This window comes from Biomphalaria glabrata, chromosome 8, assembly GCF_947242115.1.
Source record: "Biomphalaria glabrata chromosome 8, xgBioGlab47.1, whole genome shotgun sequence".
Classification (NCBI taxonomy): domain Eukaryota; kingdom Metazoa; phylum Mollusca; class Gastropoda; family Planorbidae; genus Biomphalaria; species Biomphalaria glabrata.
Genome location: NC_074718.1, coordinates 43980660 through 43993132, shown reverse-complemented (window position 1 = coordinate 43993132; position 12473 = coordinate 43980660). Strand labels below are relative to the sequence as shown.

At 36.0% G+C, this 12473-nt stretch overlaps 1 protein-coding gene across 2 annotated transcripts; it reads right to left on the bottom strand.

Annotated features, from left to right (window-relative positions):
• Nucleotides 1-3359: 3359 nt before the first annotated feature.
• On the bottom strand, nt 3360-9508 carry LOC106076177 (uncharacterized). Of its 2 annotated transcripts, XM_056039533.1 has the most exons (3): nt 9464-9508; nt 8930-9157; nt 3360-5965 (listed from the first exon to the last, which is right to left on the bottom strand). In XM_056039533.1, the coding sequence occupies exon 3, from the start codon at nt 5898-5900 to the stop codon at nt 3666-3668; it is 2235 nt and encodes a 744-aa protein (XP_055895508.1). In that variant the 5' UTR covers nt 5901-5965; nt 8930-9157; nt 9464-9508; the 3' UTR covers nt 3360-3665. The 2 variants fall into 2 exon arrangements, with proteins under 2 accessions (XP_055895508.1, XP_055895507.1); XM_056039532.1 differs by lacking the exons at nt 8930-9157; nt 9464-9508 and adding an exon at nt 6834-7028.
• Nucleotides 9509-12473: the final 2965 nt, after the last annotated feature.

Below are 12473 nucleotides of genomic sequence, written 5' to 3'. Positions count from 1 at the left end.
TATATATATATATATTTTTTTTTTTTGCATAAATTTCTTTTTTAGAATGTGATGAAAACATATTGACGTTTGAACAGATATTAAATCAGATATTGCTGGAGACAGCTTGTAGCCAAATTTGCAGAACATCGCTGGAGGGTCTAAGGTTCAGTACTAAACAAAACGATGCGCATTTGAATTACTTATATATAAAAGTGTTTTTGTTGGAATCTGGAATGAGACTAACTATCTAAACACATTTTATTGAAAATAAAGTCAGTATAGTGGGAACGTAAAAACTTGTTCCTTTTCTTTAAAAAAAAAACGATACAAAACAAAAAAAAAATACAAAAATAAAAAAAAAAGAATTTGATCATAAGATAATAATTCATGTTCTTAGTCCGTACACAACATGCTGATGAAGTAATTAAACTAAAACACGGTAATATGTACACATATGAATTATATTAATACAAATTAACGTTTAATTACTTTACAATAGTTTACAACAACGTAAAAAGTACTGGATACATCTGGATAGCATTTTGTATGTGTGTTTGTGAGAGAGCTGTATATATATATACGCATATCCGTGTCTTAATGCACTTCCAATGACTGCCAATAGACATGGTTACTGTGACAGTACAAGCTTGCATTTGATAACGAAAAACAAATTTCTTGGTATTTGAAGAGAACTTGCTGGTAATCATTGTCACATTCATCGGCATATGTAGGGCCTAATGGTTTGTTGTGATTCTGTAGTTGTGATTATGTAGTTGTGATTATGTAGTTGTGGATCTGTAGTTGTGGATCTGTAATTGTGATTCTGTAGTTGTGATTCTGTAGTTGTGGATCTGTAGTTGTGATTCTGCAGTTGTGGATCTGTAGTTGTGATTCTGTAGTTGTGATTCTGTAGTTGTGATTCTGTAGTTGTGGTTCTGTAGTTGTGGTTCTGTAGTTGTGGTTCTGTATTTGTGGTTCTGTAGTTGTGGATCTGTAGTTGTGATTCTGTAGTTGTGATTATGTAGTTGTGATTCTGTAGTTGTGGATCTGTAGTTGTGATTCTGCAGTTGTGGATCTGTAGTTGTGATTCTGTAGTTGTGGATCTGTAGTTGTGATTCTGCTTGAGAGAGAGAGAGAGAGAGAAAAAAAAAAAGAAAGGGAGAGCGAGAGAAAGAGAGAGAGAGAGAGAAAGAGAGATAGAGAGAAAGAGAGAGAGAGAAAGTGAGTGTGAGAGAGAGAAAGACAGAGAGAGAGAGAAAGACAGAGAGAGAGAAAGAGAGAGAAAAAGAGAGAGAGAGACAAAAGAGAGAGAGAGAGAGTGCTGAACAGGTTATTAGGTTACGTTGTGTATATGCTAGAGAACAAAATGTTTAGGACAGATTTTCAAAAACTATGAATGTCTATAAACTTAGAGTAATTTAGAAATAGAGAAAAGAAAGAAGGTTAACAGTGTTGGAGTTAAGAATAGCAATCATGTCAACAATCCAGAAAATTCTTTGTACAGCCAGTGGCGTAGCTAGCAATGTGCGGGTGGTGCGGGCCGCACGGGGCATCAAGTGGTGAGGGCATCAAACCGAGGCTAAGCTTTCTCAGTAAAACTACACATTGTAATTAGATAAAAAAAACCATTCATTTGTTTTGGTAATTTGCTATGTCCTATATTCTTTATTAAATTAAATTAAATGTAAGCTGTATACCAGCTTGAATCAAATTTTACCACATTTATTTAAATCTCTGAAGGCAACGAACTTGTACACTTTTGAAGCCTTACACCATCTTGCTTCATTATTCAATGCACTGGTTATGGACAAGTTTATAATGGTGTTTTTTTAAACTACTAATTAGTAATTGTCTAATCTCTTTTGTGGACCAGTGACGGAGGGGGTATCTGGGAGATTTCTTTTCGTCAAATGTGTGTCTTGCAGCCTATGTGAGGACTTCCAACTGTCTCTTTCAGATGTCATATGCTACCAACTGCTTTCCTCTAAACAGTGAGGCCGAAATGGCGAAGGAGGTGATCTTTATAGCGCTTCCGGGGACACCTCTGATACGCCGACACCTTCGATATAGAGGTCACGAAGGTCATAGTTACGCCGTCCCCCTTTAAGCTCGCCAAAGAAGATCGCATGTGGTCGTCCCTTGAAGAATAAGTGTCCGACTCGGCGCAAGTGTCGAACGTTGAGCAGTGTTTCTATACTGTTCACACAGAGTATGTTTATATGTAAGGAAGTCTTTTCAGCTCATTACGAAGCGAAGGCAACTTTGATGGAAGCCTTAGATGCCCTCTCTCAAGCACTCAAGTCTCAGATCCATTGAAAAGTGTGGTGAGAACCACTGCTTCATAAACATTGAATTTTTGTTGGTAAGCGAACAGTCCTGTCCCGCTATACTCTCAAAAGGAGGCGAGCAAAGCTAAAATGAAAGAAATGATTGCTACTGAGCTGCTCTATGAGCTCTTGTTATACACACACACACACACACACACACACACACACACACATATACATATACACACACACACACATATATACACACACACACACACATATATACACACACATCGCTACTTCCTCGATTGGTGTATGAACCCTCAAAAGATAATATTAAAAAGATGAAAAGAAAACTTAAAAAAGACCCCTGTGGAAACAGCTTTGTCTGCGCCAGTCTTGGCAAAATATGTAGGTGGCAACTGGGTCTGCATGAAATTCTGCACTTATTCTTAATCCTTGGAATAAAAAACAATGCCTTATTTACTTTTTTTTTTTTACATTTTCAATTAGTAAACGTTTAAATCTACATGAGTAAATTTGTATACTTACATTAGTAAATGATTATACTTACATTCGTAAATGATTATACTTACATTATTATTATTATAGCTTTTATATAGCGCTACTTTCATGGTTATAGCACATCTGTCTGGACATCCTCAAGGCACCGTGCTCGTGGTAGCTGCGATACTATTTCCACTTGATCCGAGAACGGAAGTGGCAGAAGTAACGTTTACAATTATCTAGATGGGCAAACTTCCATATATTTAGCCATATCTTCGAGTACTGAAGAATTTAATTGCCCTTGTCCACATTAAACAAAATTATGAATTACCAGTAATTAATTGACTAATTGGTAAATTTTTAAAAAATCGATACTCGTTTTGTCTTTGCAAATGAATAATTATGCAAAGTTTCAATTTGATTCGAGAATGAGCGTGAGAGAAATAACGTGTTCCAACTTTTTACCAGACAGACAGACAGAGTGAGTTGATGTAAGCTTTGTAAAAAAAAAAAAACAGGTTGGATGTGAATTTCATTTAAACTCATACTAAACTCACCGCGTTTTAGTATAAGCGTTGTTTCCCGTGAAAAAAACAACAAACTATTTAATAACAATAATAATAAAAATAATCTTTATTATCCATATGGAGATTTGTCTTACAATTTGTGCATTACACCATACAGAATATGATAACTATAGAAAACCAAAATATACTTTCACACCAGACTCACTCATAATTTACATGTGACAAAGTTTATACCAGATTGTTCTTATTTAATGATTTGATTGCCAGGGGAACAAAAGAGTGTTTGTGTCTGTTTGTCTTTGCTATCGTTGTCTTGTATCTCTTTTGTGATGGTAAAATCACAAAATCCTGACCCAGAGGGTTATTTTTTTTAAATTTTATTTCATTCTTTAAACTTGACATTAAATGAGGACGCAACACCAAGTCCACTTTCTCTATCACTTCCTGAGTGAAGTAAAAGTTTTGAAATTTCGTTGCCGCCCTGAGGAAAAATACAAAGTGGACCTCCAGAACCTCCTGGACATGTTGCCGCATTATGACTGTAGACACCGGCCTCTTCAGTTGCTCTCTCACCTACAGTTATTTGCTTTTCTTTTCCATGTGGATGTGAAATGTGAACAACCAGCCCAGTGGACAATTCTAGTCCATTTGAAAAAAATCTGAAAAATCCTCGCAAACGATCTTTTACGATATCGACAATGTCTGTAAAATGATCAACAAATTCACGATAGCAAGAGATGTGGATAGATTTGAATTGTTTAATTGCGTTGCACATTTCCTCAGTGTTGCTCGCTCTTTGCAAATATTTTTCAAATTCATCAGAAACCAACAAGTGTAAGATGCTGAAAGGTTCAGGTTTGAATTTTAGGCTCATGTGCTCCACAAAATCTCGTACAAAATGTCCAGTGTCAATCAGGTTTATTTCTAAAATCCTTAATGTCACCAATATGCTTAAAATCAATTCTGGGGTAGTGTCCTGTTTAAGTGTCATGCTATTAATCCAGTTTTGAAAGTGAATGAAGCAAAAGTCATACTGTTCTTGGAAGTCAATCATCTTTAGATTTGGTATGTGAAATATGCCGAAATCGTTGCAAAAATTTATATTAAAAAACTCATTAGCAAATATTGGACTTTTGCTATGGTAATAATCGTCCTTTGAAACATTAACAAATTCTATATCTTTAGAAATAGCAAACTTCGAATTAGGAGAGTGTTCCAAGCTCTCAGCATAAAGATTTTGGTTTGGCCTCTGTAGAAAGCTATATGCTTGGTAGGTGAGTATTTCTAAAGAAACGGGCATGCTAGCCTTAATATTGAACATATGAAAACTGTGAAATATATTAGCTGGATAAACACCGAAGCCTTCGAATTGAAATACAAGTTGTGGTTCTTTGTTTGTTGTGTTCGCCTTGCATAGAGAAACAGACCTACAACTGAGTTCAGCAAGACTCATGTCTTTAAAGCGATGGAGGCTACTATTGATATCCATTTTTTCACCAGAACAGAAATCGACCGTTAGCTTCTTCTGATTGATTTTGGGTCTTGCCATAGTTTCGTTTAATTCGCCAAGTTTTTTATCATCAAGTAAAATCCGTTTAAACTTTTTGCCAGAAAAAAACATAATTAAATTCATGTTGTGATTAAATTCATCATAATAGGAGCACATTAAAAGTTTATTTATGGCATATCTTTTCAAATCCAACAACACACCAAAACAAGAATCTACGTTTTTCTTATTTTGAGTAAAATACGTAGAGTTCAGTCTTTTTAAAAGTTCCCCTGTCCATTTCATTTGTTTGGCTTGTTTGACATACAAGATAAAAAAATCTTTTATCAATTTATTATTTGCTGATAAATCACAAAGATGCGAGCAAGTATCTAAAAATGAAAAGCGATTTCTACTTTCTTGTAACCATTTAGTTAGATGCGTATAAAACCTCCCCATTCTACAAGTGCGTACAAAGGATAGCTTCGACATGGTCTGAAAGCAGATTTGTGCAAGTAATGCAGTGTGAGACTTTGTAGTTGATCTTGGTACTGATGGTATTGATCTCGGTAGCGTGAAAAGATCTTGGAATCTTAGGATAAGCTCTTCATCGGAGGTACAACATAAAACTACTGCATAGTCGCGTTCCCAGTCTGCTTCGATCACCTTAACACCTTTAGCTATTTTAACGCCATGTTCATATACACCTTCATAAAAAAATGTCACTTTGGTTGCTTTTGATTCTGAATCGTCAAATATTACATGGTTGGCTGTACAAATTAAGAAATAGGAAGCTTTTTGAGGCAGGTTGGAGTTAATTACTGTGTCCAAGGAAGCTAACTTTTGTACGAAACCAGTCCCGTAACGTCTTCCTCCATTTGGACCATCATTCTTGTAATTTGGTCGTCCAGAACTAAGATGACTAATTTGTAGCTTGACTGTTCTTTCCCCAATATGTTTAATGAACCTCAACACCGGGTCACCGATAAGAAAGTCAATAAATGCATAAGGAACGAACGCTTTGTGAGCAGGATCTTTATTACATCTGTTACAATCGTGGAGATAGCAAATTTCGTGGGTATTTGAATGGACAGTATTTACACAGTCTGTTTGAGACTCTTGAGATGCCATTGCTAATTTGTTGATAGGATCTCAGTCTGTTTGCGATAACAGTCAATGGATTTCAACGATTGTTCCTGGATGAAGAAACAAACACAAAGTTAAATCTAATTTGTATATAAAAAAATATGTAACATAAAAAAAAATACATTTTACGTCCAAAAAATATAGTAACCTTGAGTCTTACCTTTTAAGGGGGCGGGGGGGGGGGAGGAGATATATACAAAGGGAAAATTACTGATACCCAATAGTAGAAAAATAAAATATAATTGTTAGTTCCCTTCAGTTTTATAGCTAACGAACTGTAAATAACTTGTATTAATTGATTCAATGGTTAATAAAGTGACCTTTCTGAAAATGTAATAAAATGTGTTGTCAAGCGGTAAGACTTAATGTACTCAATTTCAACTCAAGAGAATAATGAAAAGTTAAAATAATGATTGGAGGCGCGCTGGCTGAGTGGTAAAGCGCTTGGCTTTCGAAACGGGGTCCGGTGTTCGAATCCTTGTGTAGACTGGTATTTTAAATTTCGGGATCTTCGGGCGCCTCTGAGTCCACCCAGCTCTGATTAGATCAACATTAGTTGGGGAAAAGTAAAGGCGGTAGGTCGTTGTGCTGGCCTCATGACTCCCTCGTGAACCGTACACCAAAGAAGCAGATAACCTTTACATCATCAGCACTATAGATCATAAGGTCTGAATGGGGAAACTTTTTTTTTTTTAAATAATGATTAGAATTGTGAATTTATTTGCTTCGTCGAAAGTGTGAGTTTATAGTATGAATGAAAAAAAAAAGATTGAACAAAATTAGAAGACAACTATCAATACAAAACAGAAGCTTTAATGCTAGAGGATTCAGAGGGAAAGGAATTTATTACAGAGAATGTAATAATACTAGTAAATAAGTTAATAATTTAACATGGAGCCAATTAATGTGTATATTTACCTCTTAAAGTGTAACATAGCAAGTTTAGTTTGTGTCACTTTATCCCGTTATGTCGTAGACAGTTATTTGTTTTAGATATACATACTACAACCCAGCCGAGCTAAAATGCTATCTCCTTTTAAATGTTTATGTCTAATGGTAAATGATAATGTAGCAACAAGATATCCCACAGTTCGCTCGTTTTACTGACATAAGTGTTAAATATAGGCCAGTGAATACTAGATCATGTATAACTCGAGATAAAATGGTTCTAAAAAAAGGTAATATCATAGACTTATATATTATATCTAGACTGGAAACCGGAAATAAATTCTTATCCGCGATTGATTGATTCACAGACCTATACATGTATAGATTTTTATGTACGTAAACTCTTTTTTCAATCTTTTCTGTCTGAGAAAAGTAATGATCTTTAGTTCTCAAAGTTTAGAAATAATGCAAAATCATTTCTCGGATATGCACGCAAATATATGAAACAAAGCCATTTCCTGTTTGTTTCCATTGAGATAATGTTTCAAAAGTCCTACTTTACAAAACAACGCCTTGATCCAACTTTCTAAAAAAAATTCACGACATTTTTTGTAGTGTTAAAAATCTCCATGTCCAGTCTAGATAGAGTATATAAAAGTATATGGGTAATATCAGGGACGGACTAAGTATCAAAATCGGCCCGGGCATTACCATATAAACCGGCCCACAAATGGCATATCATATCATGGGCGTAGCCAGGATTTTTTCGGTGGAGGGGATTTTTTTTTAACACCCCCCCCCTTGCAATATATATATAATTTTTCTTTGGTCGCGACCAGACCGTCCCATTTGGTACAGACCCACCGGACATTGCCCATGTAGCAAGTCCGCCCCTGGACCGTAATATGCACTTTAGAAGTTAAGAAATGTAATGTTCACTTGACCATGATTGAACCACGCTTGAACACACCGAGGGGACAGAATTCATTTCCACACTGCAAAGTTTCAATGCGTTTTCTTGCATTCTCTGTGGCCATTAGTGTGATGATTTGTGTCCCTTTATTGCTTGATAGTTCTTCTTATATTAATAATGTTTCAAACAGAATCGTCTTGCCGGAGATTTGTATTTAACAACTTGACAACGCACTGAAGAAGCATCCGTGTTCTTATCTAACTTCTTGATTATACTTCTTCAAGCTAAACATATACGTAGACTTTCAAGTCAATACTGACTAGACTTAAATCTCGTGATAATATTAAACTTTTTACTTGTACAACTTCAGCTGATATAACTTATCATTCAAACAACTTAACGATACAACTTTAACTAGTGGACCTGCGACTCATTTCAGCACCAGTTGCTATGCAATGACCCGCTACTATGCAATATGACCCGCTACTATGCAATGACCCGCTACTATGCAATGACCCGCCACTATGCAATGACCCGCTACTATGCAATGACCCGCCACTATGCAATGACCCGCTACTATGCAATGACCCGCTACTATACAATGACCCGCCACTATGCAATGACCCGCTACTATACAATGACCCGCCACTATGCAATGACCCGCTACTATGCAATGACCCGCTACTATGCAATGACCCGCTACTATACAATGACCCGCCACTATGCAATGACCGCTACTATACAATGATCCGCTACTATGCAATGACCCGCCACGCTTCCCACTCAATAATTGCCTAATTGTTCAATCTTGATTAGTTTGAGGCGCGAGAAGCATTTTTCACTACATGCCACAGTTACTGGTATTGTCAAAAAAATATTCTGAGTGCAACAAAGTTGTTTGGTAAAGCAGTTTATCTTTCCTTAGTAGACAGATAGCTAACATTTCTACCGAGGTTTGGCGGTATTTGGTAGAATATGCCTAAATAGTTCCATTTCATTCGCTAATTCTCGCCCACATATATCTGATGACTGGTCTGTTGATGACGTCAGTTCTTTTTTCGTAGCTCGCTGTAAACTTTCATATGTTCAGACGTTGAAGACTCTTGAAGCTTACTCGAAACCCAAATAGATTGTAGTTTGCTTTCAAATAGAAAACCAAAACCAAATAAAATACTGTTACGATTTTGGAGTAGGCTAAAGAAAGTTAACTCACCGATTGTCAGGTCGCCGATATCCTTCTTATTGCAGAAGCAAAATCCAACTATGAGCAGTCAATACTCCAAGTAATAGAAACCATTTCACAGTTCTCCTAATCAAATGTACATATCCCTAGTCACAAAATTCGATTCAATAAAAACAATCTTCCGTCGAAAAATCAGATTGACCTAAGGAACACTCGTAGGATGTAAACATCTTCTTTTCTGAAGTAACGTCTGCATTTCTTAAGATAAGATAACATCAACCATTTTAATACATGTCTAAACAATATCTCTAAATTCATACAAGTAAAAGAAACATTGAAAAAGTAAATAAGTAAAAAAAATAGTCAGGTTTAGCTAAAATCTTGTCACAGCCTTATTATTTGCAAGAACTTTTGTTCTATAGTATGCTATTAAAACAAAGTCAGGTGTATGTTGGTAGAATGAAACAGCTTACTTTTCTATTGACTAGAACAAACAATATACTACAAATTAATAGCTATGACTAACACTTTACTGTATAATAGTTTAGAAACGGCCAGAAATACCTCTTATTAATGTGTCATTAAATCCACTTCAGAGCAACTTGGTCCTGGAAAAAAATACTATTGATTCATTTCTTTTGAAATAATAGACCTAACCTATGGGAATGAAAGTCTGTACTTAAAACACACTTTTGTTTTGAGCTAATTAAGTAACAAATCAAAGTATATCACAGCGTCACTTATCTTTAGAATGTATACACTATATATTGTAAAAGTTTCTTGTGAATCTATAGTAAGGAGTTAACGCAAGAATCTGAAAGTTTTTTTAAAATTGATTTCAAACACATTAGAATACTGAAATAATAGACCTAACCTATGGGAATGAAAGTCCATACTTAAAAGAACACACTTTTGTTTTGAGCTAATTAAGTAACAAATCAAAGTATATCACAGCGTCACTTATCTTTAGAATGTATACACTATATATTGTAAAAGTTTCTTGTGAATCTATAGTAAGGAGTTAACGCAAGAATCTGAAAGTTTTTTTAAAATTGATTTCAAACACATTAGCATACTTGGCATCAGTGCTAGACAGTACTGCAATATATACTGATATATTAGATAGCAAAGTTAGTACTTCAATCTATATAGTTCTTTAGCAACGTAAAAGTATATGTTCTGTTGAACATGACAGAACTACTCTTTGCATATCTTTGCATGTCTTCGCATAGAATTTGTAATAATTAATTTTGAAACAAATCTAATTTATTGCAACGGATGGTTTACCTTTGCTCATCATGGTGTCTCTAGAAGTGTCGACTGTATTTAGGATGATAGTCAACGCATCAAATTCAAAAGTATCTAATAACTTTTCAGCACAAGTTTTAGTCAGTAATGAGGTATTAGGGGAAATAATGTTTGTTATCAAATTTGGATTCTTACTTCCCCTTGCATTTATTGGCGTCGTTACAAATTCACTCAATATCGTTGTGTTCTATCGTCAGGGTTTTAAGGAAGGTTCGACAGTTTCCATGACTGCCATCTCTGTTTGGAATCTCTTTAAATCTATCTGCGGATTTGTAGCCAAGTTCTATATTCCAATAGAATTTGTCAACAAAGCCCTAGGTGTCACGTGGTACAACGTCACGTTTCCAACTATAGATTACACATCTCTATATGCTGGCTACGTGACCTTTGCCCTTGCTGCATTTTTATCGCTGGAGAGACTGTTATGCGTCTGGAAACCTTTCACTGCGAAGTCTTTGCTAACACCTTTAATTAGTCTGTTGTCTGTTATAATAATTTCGGTCTTTACCTTCGGCGCTTACATAGTAGTGTATTTCATATATACCATTAAATTTGAATTTAGCCAGACTTTGAACACGAGTGTTGCCAAATTTACTTTAAGTCAGTTCTATATTGAAAAATCTGGCATCGTCATGGTTTATTATCAAAGTATTGGCATACTGATTCCAACTATCAGTTTCATTGTGATGTGTATTTGCTCAGCACTGACCGTAGTTCTGCTGAGGAAGTCTTCATCACATCTCCATCAAGATTATACAAGTAATAAAACAACTTCCAAACGAGAAAAACAAGTGTCAAGGACATTACTGACCATCATCAGCATCTACATCATCAACCTGTTTCCCAGATTTATTTTTTACATAGGCCAACTTGCGGAACCAGAATTCTACAATCTACGAAAATATAACAATGTATTTGTGACTATTGCTCTGTTGCTCTTCGTCATAGACTTTTGCAATTCATCCTGTCACTTTTTTATATTTTTGAAAATGAGCTCAAGCTTCAGATATCAATTTATGAAATGTATCAATGTCAAAGATGTTTCTTTGAAAAGGAATTTCTTTACCAAGTCAGTAATTGGTTAAAATAATTTTGGGGGGTAAATTTCTTTAAAGTCTTAGAATGTGATGAGTAACGGATGCATGTGTAGTCATATGTAGCTGAAGTATTTCTAAAGATGATTATGTAGACTTAGTGCGTGCGTACCTTTTATGATGTATTTTCAATCTGAGAGTTCTTCATGCACACCGTCACAAATATAGATAAGGTACTAACAGGAACACAGACTCAAGGACCAAGTTGACTCAAGGTGAACTTCAAACAAACGTTTATTACAGAATGGGCCACAGTCTAGTCTGTCACTATAAAACGATGTTATCCCCTCAAGAGTCTAGCGGTAACTGATTCCTAAAGTAATCTTAACCTCTAACCCCAAAGCCTATGTCGTCATTCTAAACTATCCGTTCACTGTCGCTCTAACAAAGTGCGCAACCCAACTAACTAAACTAGCTCTCTAACAGATGACAACATATTAATGTTTGAACAGCTATTAAATCAGACATTGCTAGAGAAAGAATTTTACGGAAACAGCATTTAACCAAATGCGCAGAATCTAAGGCTAAGTTTAATAGTACTAAAACCATACGATGCGCATGTGATTGACATATATCATATACAGTCCCAGCTACGATGGACTGGACACATCTGCAGAATGGAAGACCGCCGCATCCCTAAACGACTCTTATATGGCCAACTAAGCGAAGGAAAGCGCTCGCAAGGAGGTCAAAGAAAACGCTTCAGGGACACCCTCAAAGCTTCTCTGAAGGCGTTCAGCATATACCCAGCCACCTGGGAGACAGAGGCACATGACAGAGCATCATGGGGTCGCGCTGTGAAAACTGGCGCAAAGGTGGCTGAGGAAAAGAGAACAACGCTGGCAGAAGAAACACGCCAAAGAAGAAAAGCAAGGCCGATGACACTAGCTCCAGCTGGAATAATCTGCCCAGTGTGCAGCCGAACATTCCGGGCTCACATAGGTCTCACCAGCCACATGAGGAGGCACTTGAGGAAGCACAAAACTCCAGTACAAGGCCCTATATACACACATTTAAAAAAAAATCTTGAATGACAGATTGTCTACCTAAACACGTTTCATTGAAATGAGTCAGTATAGTGGGAACGTAATAAAACAGCAACAAAATAATTCGTGCTATATGTAGTCATACTTCATACTGTGTTTTAAAGCTGTACTATACGGACATGGATT

Bases quoted from the DNA above. Each gene is read 5' to 3' on its own strand.
- LOC106076177 (XM_056039533.1), bottom strand. From the start codon at position 5,900: ATGGCATCTCAAGAGTCTCAAACAGACTGTGTAAATACTGTCCATTCA.